General features: G+C 39.3%; 3 protein-coding genes across 7 annotated transcripts; 2 read left to right on the top strand and 1 right to left on the bottom strand.

The window, feature by feature from the left end:
• The first annotated feature begins 1,189 nt into the window (after positions 1–1,189).
• On the top strand, positions 1,190–5,721 carry LOC132271567 (metal-nicotianamine transporter YSL3-like). Of its 5 annotated transcripts, none has more exons than XM_059772998.1 (9): positions 1,190–1,484; positions 1,640–1,757; positions 2,431–2,802; positions 2,884–3,056; positions 3,323–3,420; positions 3,520–3,654; positions 3,744–3,933; positions 4,063–4,174; positions 4,507–5,721. In XM_059772998.1, the coding sequence occupies exons 3-9, from the start codon at positions 2,445–2,447 to the stop codon at positions 5,436–5,438; spliced, it is 1,998 nt and encodes a 665-aa protein (XP_059628981.1). In that variant the 5' UTR covers positions 1,190–1,484; positions 1,640–1,757; positions 2,431–2,444; the 3' UTR covers positions 5,439–5,721. The 5 variants fall into 5 exon arrangements, with proteins under 5 accessions (XP_059628981.1, XP_059628978.1, XP_059628980.1 ...); XM_059772996.1 differs by having other exon boundaries at positions 1,191–1,484; positions 1,640–1,867; XM_059772995.1 differs by lacking the exon at positions 1,640–1,757.
• A 2,167-nt stretch (positions 5,722–7,888) lies between these two features.
• Positions 7,889–9,011, bottom strand: LOC132271569 (protein S40-7-like). Its single transcript, XM_059773001.1, has one exon. It carries the CDS (start codon positions 8,994–8,996, stop codon positions 8,106–8,108), a length of 891 nt encoding a protein of 296 aa, XP_059628984.1. The 5' UTR covers positions 8,997–9,011; the 3' UTR covers positions 7,889–8,105.
• A 2,127-nt stretch (positions 9,012–11,138) lies between these two features.
• Positions 11,139–12,725, top strand: LOC132270168 (uncharacterized). The gene is made up of 4 exons (XM_059771368.1): positions 11,139–11,270; positions 11,541–11,618; positions 12,016–12,303; positions 12,369–12,725. Exons 1-4 carry the CDS (start codon positions 11,139–11,141, stop codon positions 12,723–12,725), a joined length of 855 nt encoding a protein of 284 aa, XP_059627351.1.
• The last annotated feature ends 5,075 nt before the right edge of the window (positions 12,726–17,800 follow it).

Raw genomic sequence — 17,800 nt, 5'->3', positions numbered from 1 at the left:
AACTGGGGCATTCCAAAATTTTAATAACACATCAGTATAATTATAATTTTATGTAAAGAAAAATATAATTCTAGACTAGGGCATTCCAGAATCTCAATAACACATTAATCTCTTTAAGTTATAATGTATAAGATGTATGTTTGAATTCATGATAATCATTCTATTCTCATCATACAATTAATATATATATATATATATATATATATATATATATATAAGTAGCATCCTACAATTAATTAGGACCCAGATCTATATCAAAATTCTAAATGGTATTCATGTATAAGAGGTCTAGATACCAAATTGTTTCCCTATTATCATTAAGAAATTCTAAAGATTTAATTATGACACAGATCCATATCAAACATGATCTTTGGATACCATATTTTTTTTAACAATTGCATTATTGAAATAGTTATTCAAAAGTCCCAAACAGCTTTGCCGATTAAAAATGGTGCGGAAAAAAAAATCTACCGGCCATACCAACTATTTAGATGTAGTATATGATAATTAAGAAATATTTGTGTTATTTATGGCGCTAATTGAGCTGTTTATGGATCTAATGTGCAACTTAATTAGCATTGTAGGGTTTAATACCATTTTCAATTGCAAAAATAAGTTCTTTTTACGAAGGTATCACTTTTATTCTAAAGGTACCACGTTTTTGAATTGAAGGTATCACTTTTTGGCCTCCAGATACCATGTTTTCTAAATACTCGCTTAGCTAGTTTAGAGAATATTTTGTATTATTCATGGTGCTAATGGAGCTGTTTATGAATGTAATGTGCAACTTAATTAGCGGTGTGGGGTTTAATGCCATTTTCAATTGCAAAAATAAGTCCCTTTTACGAAGGTACCACTTTTGTTCTAAAGGTACAACGTTTTTGAATTGAAGGTACCACTTTTTGGCCTCCAGATATCATGTTTTCTAAACAAGGGTAATAAGGTAAATGCATTGGAATAGGGAGAAGGACATTTTAGGCAACAAAAATTTTAAACAGTAAAACTTCATGTGCCATGTCATCATTGAGGTCAAACTCATTTTTGTGAAAATATAAGACTTTGACTTCATCCACGAATAAATATGGCTCCCTAACTCCATTTATATTTAAAAATCCTTATAATTATCAATCTACGAAGCATAACTACTTATTAGTACGGTATGTTGGACTTTTTACATTATTCTTTTGAATGGAAGACGTACAAGTGCATGCTGGATTGAAGATGCCATTCACCATTAATCAACTTTTGAGCTTTGTTTCAACGCAATAATTCTCTCATCACTCATCCATCCGTGGACTGTAGTGCCTCCGTCAAAAAAAGAAGGGTCCCTGTTTTCTCTCTATTTGATGCACCCTGTTTGCACATACAAAACCCCATCTGTATCTATCCATACAGATACAGAGAGAGTCGATGAGACATGGTTAGTGTATACTGTATACCACACAAGGAAGGAACAGTCTTCCCTTCAAATTCCGTACCGATTGGTTAGATTTCTTAATCCACTATGTACTTGTAAATTTGGGTTAACTTACAGGGAAATTAATCACGCTTTGCGTGGTCATTTATGGGTTTATTTTCATCTTGGTTTGTGGGTTTTCTTGTACCCTTTTGGTGATTGAATTTAGGTTTCCAATTTTAGGGTTTTATGGGCTTTCTTGAGTTGTTATGGAGGTTTTTTGCAAGTGAATACAGACAGAGTCAAAGACCCATTTGGCAATTTGGAGGTGATTTGAGGTTTTCATGGATGAATTAAAAAGGTGATTATCATCTTGGCGCACTTTTGGGGGTTTAACATATATTGAAGAATACAAAGATTAATCAATTTGTGGCATTGTTAGCTCTTCCAAGGTTCAATCATATTAAATTTGTGAGTTCCCAATTTTTACTTTTTCTTTCTAAATTAGAAATGTTATATGAGTATAGACGATTCTGGCTAGAATTTCTATTATTTGAATTGCTTTTAACGTGTTAGCTTGTGAATATATTGAAGAATACAAAGATCAATTTATGGCATTGAACCCAATTTTTACTTTTTTTCTAAATTAGAAATGTTATAAGTAAAGATGATTCTTTCTAGGATTTCTTTAATTTGAATTGCTTTTAATGTGTTAACTTGTGAATATATTGAAGAATACAATAAATAATCAATTTGTGGTAGTGTAACTGTGTAAGCTCTTTCAAGGTTTAGTCGTATTAAATTTGTTACTTACCAATATCTACTTTTCTTTCTAAATTAGAAATGTTGTGAATGTAGATGATTCTTGCTAGAGTGTTTACCGAAACAAATAATTTAAATACAAGTATGAGCAATTGTAAATGAAAATATCTATTAAGTTAAAGTTCTTTTGTTTATGAAAGTAGCTTGAATTTTTTTTCATTTTATTATTGTTCAAGGCCGCTCCTCCTCAAATCATTTTCTGGTTCTGTCAGTGTACATAATTCAAATGGGTAACACGGACATGGAAGAATCAAATGAGATTAAGAGAGAGGACTTGGAAGAAGTTGATCATGAGGTGGAGGAAGTAAAAAGAATTATTCCATGGACAAGACAGATCACTGTTCGAGGAATTATCGCCAGCTTAGTAATTGGAGTCATTTATACTGTGATAGTGATGAAGCTCATTCTCACCACTGGCCTCGTCCCTAACCTCAATGTCTCGGCTGCTCTCCTTGCCTTTATTTTCATCCAGACATGGTCAAAGCTGCTTCAGAAGGCAGGCCTTGGCTCAACTCCATTCACACAACAGGAGAATACACTAATTCAGACTTGTGCAGTTGCGTGTTATAGCATTGCTGTTGCAGGTTGGAGACATTTATCTCGTTAAATATGCAGTAAACTAACCTTCATTGGTTCAATTCAATCTGTTCATTATGGTATTGTAGGTGGTTTTGGATCTTGTTTATTGGGATTGAACAAGAAGACATATGAGCTGGCAGGGGTTGATACAGAGGGCAATCCACCAGGGAGCTACAAGGAACCAGGGATCGGTTGGATGACTGGCTTCTTATTTGTAGTTTGCTTTGTTGGGTTGTTGGCTTTAGTGCCCCTCAGAAAGGTATGTCCATTTCCTTCTCTCTCTCTCTCTCTCTCTCTCTCTCTCTCTATATATATATATATATATATATATATATATATATATTCTTAGTGATGTTACACCAATTTGGAGGCAGTTTATTCATAGGATTGATGTTCCGCATATTCATTGTTCTATAGTTGGTCATTGGGCAAATTATGTGTTATCACAGTAATTTTGTATTCTTTACCGGAATAATAAAACTTGTAATGCTTTATTTGTTCATGTTTTGTTTTATTTTTGTGCAGCTTTTGATAATAGACTATAAATTAACATTTCCCACTGGAACTGCTACCGCTGTTCTCATTAACGGTATCCATACTCCTAAAGGAGATGAGATGGCCAAGTACGCTTCTAATTTAATGAATCCTTGTGTCATCATGTTTAAATCCAGATAGAATCTGAGTGAGAAAGAACTCAAACAAGTAATGGTCATATTTTGCAGGAAGCAGGTTGACGGGTTCCTGAAATTCTTCTCAATTAGTTTCCTGTGGGGTCTCTTTCAGTGGTTCTTTTCTGGCGGAGAGCAATGTGGATTCTCTCAATTTCCTACATTTGGGTTGAAAGCTTGGACACAAACGTAGGTACTTGATATCTGTTCTTTGTTCGATTCTGCTTTGCTCGTGATTGAACCTTCAAAAATCATTGATATTAGTACAACTTTTGCAGATTTTACTTTGATTTCAGTGCGACTTATATTGGAGCAGGAATGATCTGTTCTCATCTTGTGAACTTGTCTTTGCTTTTTGGGGCTGTGCTCTCTTGGGGAATAATTTGGCCGCTGATAAGCGAGCAGAAAGGAGATTGGTTCCCTAAAACTTTACCAGAAAGCAGCATGAAGAGTCTAAATGGTTACAAGGTCCTTGAAAAGAGATCCGATTTTTATTTCCTTGAAACGAAGTGTCATGTTAATGCTTTAGCATTTGTTGCCATTTGGATTGTGAAGCTGAGAGAATACACTCTTATCATTTGCTTGTGAATGTTGCAGGTTTTTATAGCTATTGCTCTCCTCCTAGGAGATGGGCTCTACAATTTTCTGAAGATACTTTATTTCACCGGTAGAAGCATGTATATCAAGACGAAAAAAAGCCCTAAAACACGTAAATTTGGCAACTTTGAACTATGTCTTCTTGGTGTGCCTCCTCTCCAGTAAGCGCATCGCGAGTTCTCAACTCACCATTCATAGATTCCTACTGCCGATCTACAGTAGCTATCAGATCACCAGAAGATCGAAATAAGAGGCACACTTTAACATTTCTTATTCAGTTTTAGATGAATTTTTGGGCCTGCCTCGTCATAATTTTGTATGCTGCTAATCTGCTAATGGTGTGTAGTGAACTAGTGAGGCGCTAAACTAGAGAGGAGCAATTCTTGCTTTTTTGTACCACAATATGTAAACCTCTACTAACACACTTCTCTCTGTATTAAGCAGTTTCAGATGACAAGAATCAGCCCCTTGATGATCTTCAACAAAATGAAGTGTTCATTAGAGAGAGCGTTCCCTTATGGGTAGCATGTGCAGGGTATACGCTTTTTTCCATCATCTCTGTCACTGTGATCCCGCTCATGTTTCCCGAGGTGAAGTGGTATTATGTTGTTGTCGCCTACATTTTCGCACCCTTACTTAGCTTCTGCAATGCATATGGTGCTGGTTTAACTGACATGAATATGGCTTATAATTATGGAAAAGTGGCCCTCTTTATGCTTGCTGCATTGGTTGGGAAAGATTCTGGTGTAGTTGCGGGACTTGTAGGATGTGGCTTGATCAAATCTATTGTTTCCATATCCTCCGACTTGATGCATGATTTCAAGACTGGCCATCTCACCCTCACTTCCCCTCGATCAATGCTTCTGAGTCAGGCCATTGGGATAGCCATAGGCTGTGTGGTATCCCCTCTCACATTCTCTCTCTTTTACAAGGCATTCGATGTTGGGAACCCGAATGGGGAATACAAAGCACCTTATGCCCTCATATACCGGAACATGGCAATTCTAGGTGTCCAAGGCTTCTCGGCCCTGCCCCAGCATTGCTTGCAGCTTTGCTATGGGTTTTTCGTTTTTGCCATAGCAGCCAACTTGGTGAGGGACCTTTCCCCGGAAAGCGTTGGAAAATGGATTCCTCTTCCAATGGCTATGGCTGTGCCTTTCCTGGTTGGGGCTTACTTCGCAATTGATATGTGTGTGGGGAGTTTGGTTGTATTTGTGTGGCACAAGCTTGACAGCGGGAAGGCGAGTTTGATGGTTCCTGCAGTTGCATCAGGTTTGATTTGCGGAGATGGGTTATGGATTCTTCTGTCGTCGATCCTTGCTTTGGCCAAGATCAATCCTCCGATCTGCATGGGCTTTTTGCCTAGTAAGAACTAAGAGGAAGGAGGGTTCGAAGAACAAAACCGAAGAATTGTATTCAGGTGCAAGAATAACTAAATTTACATGCTTTATCAAAGTATGAGAATGGTTGACAGAGAGGTGCCTGATTTCACATAAAAGATAATAATGCAGCTCTATTGAAAAAATGTACTGAAACTAATGTAGGGTTGATTTATATGAGATTTATTGGTAGGAGTTAGGAAATGTTCCACAAAAAATGTGTATAAAACATGTGAGAAAACTTTGGATAGTTTATATAATTGAAAGTCTTCTTATTAAACTTGTGTCCAGATGATTTTATTGAAATTGATTTTGTTTTTATTTTTTAAATATTTAGCAGATATCTTTCAAAATTTGAATGAAAAAAGAAACTATGGATGTAGTGGAATTGGCACTGAATGGAATCTACAAGAAGTGATCTTAATGAACCACTCAGCTCCATTTCTTTCAAATAAATTATAATCTAGTACCCTAGTTGATAGAGTATCCATCCCTCCGAACTATGTGTCCGTGTTGAAATCTCTTCTCTCGCAAAAAAAAAAATATAGAAAATATATTCTTTTCACAACATTTGTTGATAGGAATTTGCCACAACACCCCTTACTAGTGGTTGACTCAATTATAAAGTTCTCATTGTTACTTAATAGTAGTAATACTTTAAGCAGCAAATATCACAATTCTACATTCCACTAACAAAATTATTTGGAACAAAAAAGAGGAAAGTATATATAACGATGTATGTTATATTTAAGTATCACATCTAAAAGGAAATTATATTCTAAAGGGATCATCCGGCAAAAGTAATTCACATTTTATTATTTTTAAATAAAAAATTCAATCTAATGTAAAATCAGATGTTGGAGATACCATACAACACTTCTCAATTTATTCTTATGGGAAAATTAGAATTTAGTACCAAACTCAAACAAAATTGTTCTGAAGCGAACCCGATGAATAGTAACCAAATTCTTATTCCCCTAAGGTAATTTTACATATAATTCACATTCACATCATTTAATAATAAGAATATACATTCATCTCCGTTGAAACATGGTTCAATTATACAGACCTCTCCCGGACAAATAATGCTTAAATAAAAAAGATTATATTGCAGAAAACTATATTTGTCTTTGTCTCTTCATTTTATCTCAATTTTCAGCGAAAATAAAATATGAGCACAAAAAAAAAAAAAAAAAAAAAAAAAAAAAAAATTCACACTTCCTTTTAAAGCCATCAAAGGAAATATTTAAAGAGGGAAGGCCCGTGTAATTTTTTCCATACCTCATACATACATACATACATACATACATATATATATATATATATATATGGATTCGAACAAGGCACACCCCTTGAAGGAGTTGGGTGCTCTACCAATTAAACCACCAAATAGCCACTGAGTAATGCCCCTGTAAAAATGACTGTACTTTATCCTATAATTTAAGTTAGAGGTTAAGAGGGTCAGGCAAAACATTGTTGGATTGATATGTTTCCTAATTAAAAGCTATGACAACATTTAAAAGAAAACTACAAGCTCTTGCTAAAGAGGAATTAAATTTTTTGATCGAGGTTTTAATTGGATGAATAAAACTATTTCCTAATCACAAAACCCATTCTTGACTTAATCCCAGTCTAACTTTCTACCAAATGTTCATTATCAACTCATGAACCCATCATCTGTGTGTGTTACATTCTGTTAGAATAAACACCTTCTTCCAGCACTCTGGATACTTATATTAGGTCCCTTTACATCCTTTCCGTCTGACTCTGAATGTTTTTATTTTCAAACTTTTAAGGACATTCACACGAGTTTTAAGTAAATTTTGAACATGACAAAAGTGATTTTATGACAAAGGAGGTCTGCCTCATCTATACCTAACCAAAGGGAGGTCAATATTATATTTAAAATTAGAAGAGAGTTCTCTCTTATTTAGATAATTTACGGAAGAACTAAGTGTAATTATCCCATCGTAAAACAGTAATGGCTCGACGGCTCGGAACAATTGAGATAGTATGCATGGATAGACACAAATCCAAGCCATTTTGAGGTATAATACAAATCTGAAACGCAATGTTAACAAAAATTAGAGCAATTAATACAATATAACTTGCAAAAAAAAAAAAAACAGTATAATATATAATAAAGGCCTAGTGATATTTCTATTTCTTTTATCTCTCAGAATGAATGACGAAAATTAATATAACACATATCATTAAGCAATAATAATTAACACAAGAAAATCCTACTGAAGTCGAAAGAACAAGCTCATTAAACAACGTGACAAGAAAGTGACTACTAGGTATATTGTTGTGGGAGTGTGTGTGTGATGTCATCTTATTATTACATTGGTCCAAAGGACGATTCAGTGCACATGAATCACATGGGATAATCTTCATCCTCATTGGCTGATCTTAATTTGTATAATACATATCATTAGGCAGAGTAATTAATATAAGAACAATAATTCTCAAATTTAATATTCTAACGGAACTATGTCAAAATCTTAATACCGTATAAATTTTCGATCAAAATAGCACTACTGTCATTTTAACATAATTATACCCAATGACAGTAGCTAAAATATTCATAATTTCATATCGAAATATAATAATAATTAATGTCAGAGAATTAGACGGATTACAAAATCAAATTAGGTTTTAATTTTAATCAATAAAACCTGTCTGCCGAAACACCGCATTTCGAACACGACGCAAGTCCCTCCCTTTCAGCGTCCGGCCGACGCCTTCCAACACCGAGAACGTCATCACGTGCGACCTCGCCACGATCACGTGCGGCGGAACCATCTCCTCCTCCTCCTTCACGTCGTCGTCGTCCACTTCATCCACATGCCTCAATTCACCTCCTCCGAAATTCCCGATCTTCTTCGGCCAAATCGGCACGTTCACCGGAGCCGATTGGTGGTGGTTGTAGTGGTGGTGTCCGGCGAAAACCTCCGACCGTGGCACCGGCGGAATCGCCTTTGCGGCGGCCGACAGGAACGGGTCCAGAGTCGGCTTGCGACGGACCAGAGGGTGCTGGTCGTCGGATAACGCTGCGGAGAGGCCGGACTTCTGCGGATGGAATTGGTGGTGGTGGTTGCTGTTGTGGTTGTAGAGGCGGCGGAGGTTCGTCGGAGAATTGGACACAGTCGGCGGAGAATGCGTGTGTACGCTGCCGGAATCCGAGAGATCGGAGGAGGACCAAATGACGTCGCTCTCGTCGAGCTCGAACGGGTCGGGATCGGAATCCGGTTGTTTGAGAAGGCCGAGGAATCGGATGGTTGAAGAAGAGGAGGTGTTGTTGTGGAGAGAGGAAATGGTTGACTGTGAATCTCGTTCCATGGTGATGAGATTATTAGCGTTGGGGTTGGTTTGAATCTTCTGTCTCATTTTCTTTTCTATTTTCTCGAGGGAAAGAGAAGGAAAATGATTTACTGGAGAATGGGAGAGAGGGGATGGCATTGTTTGGTTGTTGAGAAAAATGAGGACCGACACATTAAGGTGGCTTGTTTGCAACCTGAAGATTCCACTTATTATATGCCACACATTTTCCATTTACCTACTGACCGACCACCAAATTGGTGCTTTGCTGATTCAGAGATATGTGAGTATCTCATGGACCCCAGGGGTCCATAAGTTGATGATAAGTCATAAAGATTATAAATAGCATATTTTTCGGGTTTTATCACAAAATTTGTTATTAAACTCAAATATTCTATTCAAGTGGTCAAATGGTTTAAGTTTTGAAAGTTGCTGTTTTTTTGTTTGTGATGTATGGTATTTCTCTAGGGAAAGGACTCTTGCCTCAGGTCGTGAAGATAGGGAGTTTAAATCTTTTTAAAGTCGGTTTAGACAATTTTTTTCAGTGTCCAAAGAAGCCAACACCACCATCATTGATGAGAATTTTCAAAATTTTCAAATTTTTTATTTTTATTTTTATTTTTTATTGCATTAACTGAGATATCACTCGAAGTGTGGAATGTTTGGCAACCGACAAATTTGCAACCACTTGGAACTTGTGTTTTTCACTTTGTTTTATTCATGAAAACTATTTAAAAAAATAATTAGATAGAATAAGTGTTTCTCACACTTGACTTGGAACTAAGTGCAGACATAACACACTTTTATGTTGTACGCCAATGCTAAGAGCTAACCCACGTGGGAGCCGGGGAGAGAGAAGAATTGGAGATAAAAGGTTGAATCTTAGTGGATCGGACAAGTGGAAGGCCGTTCTGGCATTTACAATAAATTTGATCACTCCAAAATTTTAGTTATGGAGATAGGAATCGATTGTTGACCGGTCAAGACTATCACCTCCTGGCTTTTAGTTATGGAAATAGGGACCGATTGTTAACGGGTCAAAACGATCGGTTCTAAAAAGTTGCAAGTTGTTAGAGGAGATAAGGTTTATTTAATCTACCCTCACCTTGGCAACCGACACATATCACAAGACGTCAAGGTCGGCCAGAAATGAGGTGTAATGAGTTATTCAATTCAAAAAAAAAAAAAAGAGTTATTCAATTTGTACTCCATTTTTGTACACATGCCACTGGAACTAAAGAACAGTGGTAGGTAAAGTTTTCATATTCTAGCATTTTAGGATAAGAACCAAACCCATATCTCATTAACATTTTAGGACAGAAAGATAAGGGTTTGATTCTTATCCAAATGACTATAATGAGATATACACACTTTTCAAAGATAAGAACCAAACCTTGTCTCATTTCTTCGCTTGTCACTTCTTCATGTGTCATACTAGCATTGAGTGCTTTAGATTTTAACACAACGAACACTGTTACAAAATAACTCGGGCACCATGTGATTTACATATTTTAAACATGTGATATATTTTATTAATTGGTTAACTAAATATATATCAAATTAATATTATATTATTTGATCAATTTTATAATAATTAATTATTAAAGAATTATTTTTTTATTTATTCCTTATTCTGATGAAAAGTGAAATTTAGGTTACTAAAAGGAAAACTGGTCCTCTCTCTGTCTTTAATATAAAGTGCACATCTCCCATCAATTATGTACGTAAATGAAAACAATACGTATAATGTTTATGCGTGCAAAAAGTAAAAAGAGAGAAATTGGTTTCCACGCTTTGGCTGTTACAGTTTATCACGTTGTTCGTTCCACAGAAAGAATCTCGATGTTAGACTTGATTTCTACGATATTTGCAGTCACAGATTGAGGTATTGATTTATATCTAATGATGGATGTATAATTTAAATATCCATAATTAAGGGAAGATTGCTAAATTAACGCACTATTGAGATAGGCTCTGCAGATTACGATAAGGATTACAGATTGAGATAGGCTTTACAGATTACGATAAGGATTAAAGATTGTGATAAGGATTAAAGATTACGATGATGATTAAGTCTACAGATTACAATAAGGTAATTCTATGTGACATCTTAACCTAAGTCCTATAAAAAAAGCGAGGGAATCAACGTTTTGAGGTACGCAATAAACCCTAACTCAATTTCTCGATTTCTCCAGGGAGATTATCATTCACACTGACTTGTTCGTCGGAGCCTACTCCACCGGTAACACACCGGTGTTCGTAGGATCACTTTTTCTTCTCTTTATTCAGGAAGTCAGATCAGATCCAGGTTGCGCAGAATCCATCATCAACAGTTGGCGCCGTCTGCGGGAACGATTTCAGTTCTCTAAATAAAGTATGGTTCGATTGCGATCTGGTCTGGTTGCTGGCGAATACGAAGCGTTGCAAACTTCTGATCAAAGGGACTCGACGAGGCAACCCCCCGCCGTCCCAAACGATCAGGAACGCGTCACAACGTTGGAACAATATGTTTAAACCTTAAATAAGGGAATGAACCAATTAGTCCAGAAAAATTCAATGATTCTACAACGCTTAGCCGACCTTAATGAGGTGGAGAATAATGAAGTACCCAATAATGACTCCCGTAGGATTGACAACGACACTGAGCTTAGTCAAATAGGGGGTCAACAGAGAAGCCATCACCATCGGTCTCTTGAACGGAATAATACCAGGCTCCGTACAGGTACCTCTGGTTGTGTTGGTGACAAGACTGAAGACGTCACTTATTTCAATCTGTAGATGCAAGATCTGAGAACTAGGGTCAAAGACGTCATGCAAGCAATGAAAGGGAAGGGCCAGGCCACAGTGAACGATCTGGTACAGAAGACCAAACTAGTATTTAGCCTCGCTGTTATGTTATGAGTTGTCCTCTACCTAGAAAATTTAAGATGCCAACTCTTGAGAGCTTCGATGGGACGCGGGACCCTCTCGATCATTTAGAGACCTACAAAGCTCTTATGTATTTGCAAGTCGTACCGGATGAGATTATGTGCAGGGCTTTCCCTACCACACTAAAGGGTTGGGCTCGTCTTTGGTTCAATAAATTAAAGCCAGGCTCCATTGAAATCTTTAATGAGTTGAGCAAACAATTCATTGGACACTTCATCGCTGGGCAGAGGCATAGGAGACAGCAACACACTTATTGAATGTGAAACAGCAGAAGGGAAAGCCTCTCCGTGGTTACATAAGTCGTTTTAACGCTGATATGCTGCAGGTAGAAGAGGTGGACGACAAGGTTGCCCTCACAGCCTTTAGGGGAGGACTACAGACTTCTAAGTTCCTATTTTCCTTATCAAAAGAAGCCCCTACAAACATAACAGAGTTGATGGTTAGAGCGTGGAAGCACATGAACGCTGAGGATGCTATGAATGCACGAAAAAACAAAGATGGTGAAGATAAGAGGTCGGAGAAGAAGAGGCCAGCACCTAACACTAGGGAGGAAAAGGAATCGAAGTACAAGAAATTCTCAAACAACCAGGCTGACAGATCGTCTCGCCGCCCAGTAAGCCCAGGCAGGTATAATAACTATACCCCCTAAATACATCTGTAGAGCCAGTCTTTCTGCAGATTCAAGATGACGCATCATTGAAATGGCCGCCAAAGCTAAAAGCTGATCCAACAAAGAGGTCTCTAGGTAAATACTGTAGGTTTCACCGTGACCGTGGACATAACACAGAAGATTGTTTCAACCTCAAAAACCAGATCGAGAACATTGTTCGTAAAGGTCATTTACGCAAATTCACAACTAGAAATGGAAAAGGAGGCTCCAACCCAGCCCGGGAGGGCCGAGATGATCGCCCTCCTCAACACCAACCAATGGGTGAGATCAAAGTTATATCGGGTGGCTTCGCTGGTGGTGGTGAGACAAGTTCGGCTCGGAAGGCTCATGCTAGGAGAATTCGGAGTTTTTCAGAGGTGAATTAAGTTGGAATGACAAGTCCTCCAACCAAATTACCTCGAGTTGAGGAGCCAGTCATAACCTTTTCTGAAGAAGATGACAAGGGAATTCACCAACCCCATGATGACCCTCTGGTAGTTTCCATGGTCGTTGCTAATTTCACTGTTCGACGAATACTAATAGACAATGGTAGCTCGGCTGACGTATTATTTCTTAGGGCGTATGAGAAATTAAAAATTGGCCGAGAGAAGCTCCGACCCATGAAGTCACCACTGGTGGGATTTTCAGGCGACAAAGTATATCCACTAGGGGCAGTTACCCTTCCAGTTACTGCAGGAGCCAATCCAAAACAGGTCACTGTAATGGTGGACTTTGTAGTGGTGGACTGCCCATCATCATATAATATTATCTTGGGGAGAACGACATTGAATGCTATGAAAGCAATCACGTCCACTTACCATCTCCTGATGCGTTTCCCAACTGAATATGGTATGGGAGAGATAAGAGGGGACCAAACAATGGCTCGCGAATGTTATGTCGCCTTTCTCAAAAAAATAAAATCACAAGAGGCATTTACGATTGAAGGTCTGGAAGGGAAAGATAGACCAGACTTTCATAGAGCGGAACCTACAGAGGAGCTAGAAGAGGTCATCCTTGGTGAGCCCAAGAAAAAAGTGAGTATAGGGTCTTTACTCCCCCCAGGTATCAAAGATGAACTTACTCAATTCCTTAGGAAGAATCAAGACGTATTTGCATGGGTACATAAAGACATGCCGGGTATAGACCCCACTATCATGGAGCACCGCCTAAATGTAAATCCTGACTTCAAACCTGTCAGACAAAAGAAGAGGACTTTTGCTCCAGAAAGGAATCAGGCTATATCAGAAGAGGTGGAAAAGCTCTTAAAAGCCGACTTTATTCAAGAGGTGTACTACCCCGACTGGCTGGAAAATGTGGTCCTAGTGAAGAAGGCAAATGGAAAATGGAGGCTATGTGTGGATTTCACCGACCTTAACAAAGCTTGCCCGAAGGACAGCTTTCCTCTCCCAAGAATCGATATGCTCATTGAGGGAACGACTGGACACGAACTATTAAGTTTCATGGATGCATATTCTGGATACAACCAGATATCTATTTACACCTCAGATAGAGAAAAAACGGCCTTCATCACTGATAGAGGTTTGTACTGTTACAAAGTAATGCCGTTTGGACTCAAGAACGCTGGTGCAACATACCAAAGGCTAGTGAATGCAATGTTTAAGTATCAAATTGGTAGAAACATGGAGGTATATGTTGATGACATGTTGGTGAAAAGCTTAAAAGCTAAAGACCATTTGACTGACCTGCAGGAGACCTTCGAGGTACTTAGGAGTCATAAGATGAAACTCAACCCCAGCAAGTGTGCCTTTGGGGTTTCCTCAGGAAAGTTCTTGGGATATATGATAAGCAGAAGAGGAATTGAGGCCAATCCAGAGAAGATCCGAGCAGTCATTGACATGAGATCGCCAAGATCAACCAAGGATCTACAACGACTAACAGGGAAGATTGCTGCCTTGAGTAGGCTAATCTCTCGGTCAACTGATAGGTGTCTACCTTTCTTTCGTGTGCTAATGAAGGCTTTTGAATGGACCCCAGAATGTGAGCAGGCATTCAAAGAACTAAAGTAATACCTTAGTTCTCCCCCACTACTGTCTCGAACCATACCGGGAGAGGAACTATACATATACCTTGCAGTCTCCACGACAGCTGTCAGTTCAGCTCTGATACGAGAAGAAGAAGGGGTCCAAAGGCCAGTATACTTCGTGAGCAAAGCACTTAGAGGTGCGGAGGAAAGATATCCAAGGATGGAACAGTTGGCCTTTGCTTTAATTGTGTCCGCCAGGAAACTGAGACCATACTTTCAAGCGCATACGATAGTGGTCCTAACAGATCAACCCCTTCGACAGATCCTACATAAGCCAGAAAGCTCTGGTCGACTGATGAAGTGGTCAGTAGAGTTAGGGGAGTTCGACATTCAGTATAAGCCAAGAACAGCAGTAAAGGCTCAGGTGTTGGCTGATTTCTTAGCTGAGTTTACCCCTCCAGAAGAGGAGAAACAACCCCAATTTTTGACAAAACCAAGTTTAAGTGAGCAGATGGGCCCAGAAGTAGTCTGGGACTTGTTCGTGGATGGGTCATCTACTGCTCAGGCTAGCGGAGCTGGGCTTGTTCTTGTCTCCCCAGAGGAAGAAAATATACAGTACGCACTTCGGTTTGGTTTCAAAGCAACCAACAACGAAGCAGAGTACGAAGCCTTGATAGCAGGATTAAAAGTGGCAAATGCCCTAGGGGTTGAGCAATTAAAGGTGTACACCGACTCCCAGCTGGTCGCTGGACAAGTTCAAGCGGAATATGAGGCACGAGACGAGAAGATGAAGAGTTATCTACAAAAGGTAAAGGAATTAAAGAATCACTTCCAAAGATTCTCAATTCATCAAATACCACGAGAAGAGAATGGGAAAGCAGACGCTTTAGCCCGGCTAGTTACTGCATTAAACCTGAGATCAATAAGAATATACCACTGGAATATTTAGAAGAACCATCTATATCTCAGGAGAGATAAATTGAAGTGCAACAAGCGATATTGAGTGTGGAATGGGCAGATCCTATCATCAGATATATCAAGGATGGGGTGCTACCAACAGACCGAGTAGAAGCTCGAAAGGTCAAGATGCGGGCAGCTAGGTATATGCTTATCAAAGGGGTGCTCTACAAGAGAAGCTTCTCCATGCCGTATTTACGATACGTTTCTAGCGAGGAAGCTGACTATATTTTAAGGGAGATCCACCTAGGAGTTTGTGGAAACCATGCTGGGGGTAGGTCACTTGCTAATAAGGCCATCCGACTAGGATACTATTGGCCCACCATGCAGAAAGATACACTTGACTTCGTTAAAAAGTGCGACAAGTGTCAACGATTTGCCAACATCCCGAGACAACCATCAGAGGAGATGACTCCTATGTCAAGACCACACCTCTTTCCCCCTTAAAAGAATGAAGGGTCAGCTTCATCTTCTTCCCTCGTAAAAAGATGAGGGGTTAACTACTTCCCTTGTTAAAGGGTGAGCTGAGTGAAGCTCATATTAATCTACTTCCCTTGTTAAAGGGTAACCTGGGTGAAACTCGTATTAATCTACTTCCCTTGTTAAATGGTGAGATGAGTGAAGCTCGTAGTAATCTACTTCCCTCGTAAAAAGATGAGGGGTTAACTACTTCCCTTGTTAAAGGGTGAGCTGAGTGAAGCTCATAGTAATCTACTTCCCCTGTTAAAGGGTGAGCTGGGTGAAGCTCGTATTAATCTACTTCCCCTGTTAAAGGGTGACCTGGGTGAAGCTCGTATTAATCTACTTCCCTTGTTAAAGGGTGAGATGAGTGAAGCTCATAGTAATCTACTTCCCTCGTTAAAAGGTGAGCTGGGTGAAACTCATAGTAATCTACTTCCCCGATGAGTGAAGCTCATATTAATCTACTTCCCTTGTTAAAAGGTGAGCTGGGTGAAGCTCATAATAATCTATTTCCCCTGTTAAAGGGTGAGCTGAGTGAAACTCGTATTCATCTACTTACCTTATTACGAGCTACGTGAAACTCGTCTTAATCTACTTTCCTTATTAAAGGGACGAACCGACTAAAGATGTCAATAAAATCAAGTATAAAATAACGGTAGCATGCCAGCAGGGCAGCTTGCTAAATAATGGGAGCATGCCAGCAGGGCAGCTTGCCAAATAAAGGCAGCATGCCAACAGGGCAGCTTACCAAATAATGGGAGCATGCCAGCAGGGCAGCTTGCCAAATAAAGGCAGCATGCCAGCAAGGCAGCTTGCCAAATAAAGGCAGTATGCCAGCAAGGCAGCTTACCAAATAAAGGCAGCATGCCAGCTTGCCAAATAAAGACAGCATGTCAGCAGGGCAGCTTGCCAAATAACGGCAGCATGTTGGCAGGGCAGCTTGCCAAATAACGGCAGCATGCTAGCATAACAGCTTGCCAAATAAAGGCAGCATGCCAGTAGGGCAGCTTGCCAAATAAAGGCAGTATCCAGCAAGGCAACTTACCAAATAAAGGCAGCATGTCAGCAGGGCAGCTTGCCAAATAACGGCAGCATGCCAGCATAACAGCTTGCCAAATAAAGGCAGCATGCCAGCAGGGCAGCTTGTCAAATAAAAGCAGCATGCCTGCCAAATAAAGGCAGCATGCCAGCAGGGCAGCTTGCCAAATAACGACAGCATGCCAGCATGACAGCTTGCCAAATAAAGGCAGCATGTCAGCAGGGCAGCTTGCCAAATAACGGCAGCATGCTGGCAGGGCAGCTTGCCAAATAACGGCAGCATGCTAGCATAACAGCTTGCCAAATAAAGGCAGCATGCCAGCAGGGCAACCTGCCAAATAACGGCAGCATGCCAGCAGGACAGCTTGCCACGGCAGCATGGCATGGCAGCTTGCCACATAACGGTAGACTACCAGTATGGCAGCTTGCCACATATACGAGCTGCCAATGTGGCACTACGACAAATATACAAGCTTGCCAATATACGACAAATATACGAGCTTGCCACATATACGAGCTGCCAATGTGATACTATGACCCCCGACTGTATTCGCGAAATGACAATATAAGTCAGGCTATTGGACAAGGCTCTGCAATTCTAACTATATATTATTGTGTGATATTTTGGAATTAACGTTCCGGTGGTTTGACAAGCAATCCTCCGAAACGGGGGGCAACTGATGGATGTATAATTTAAATATCTATAATTAAGGGAAGATTGCTAAATTAACGCACTATTGAGATAGGCTCTGCAGATTACGATAAGGATTACAGATTGAGATAGGCTTTACAGATTACGATAATGATTAAAGATTGTGATAAGGATTAAAGATTACGATGAGGATTAAATCTACAGATTACAATAAGGTAATTCTACGTGACATCTTAACCTAAGCCCTATAAAAAAGGCGGGAGAATCAACGTTTTGAGGTACGCAATAAACCCTAACTCAATTTCTCGATTTCTCCAAAGAGATTATCATTCACACTGACTTGTTCGTCAGAACCTACTCCACCGGTA

Source organism: Cornus florida, unplaced genomic scaffold (genome assembly GCF_030987335.1).
Source record: "Cornus florida cultivar Cherokee Brave unplaced genomic scaffold, ASM3098733v1 CherokeeBrave_3.0.0_Hap2_Chr08, whole genome shotgun sequence".
Lineage (NCBI taxonomy): Eukaryota > Viridiplantae > Streptophyta > Magnoliopsida > Cornales > Cornaceae > Cornus > Cornus florida.
Note: the sequence above shows the minus strand (reverse complement) of the source record. Positions and strands in the feature narration are given on the sequence as shown.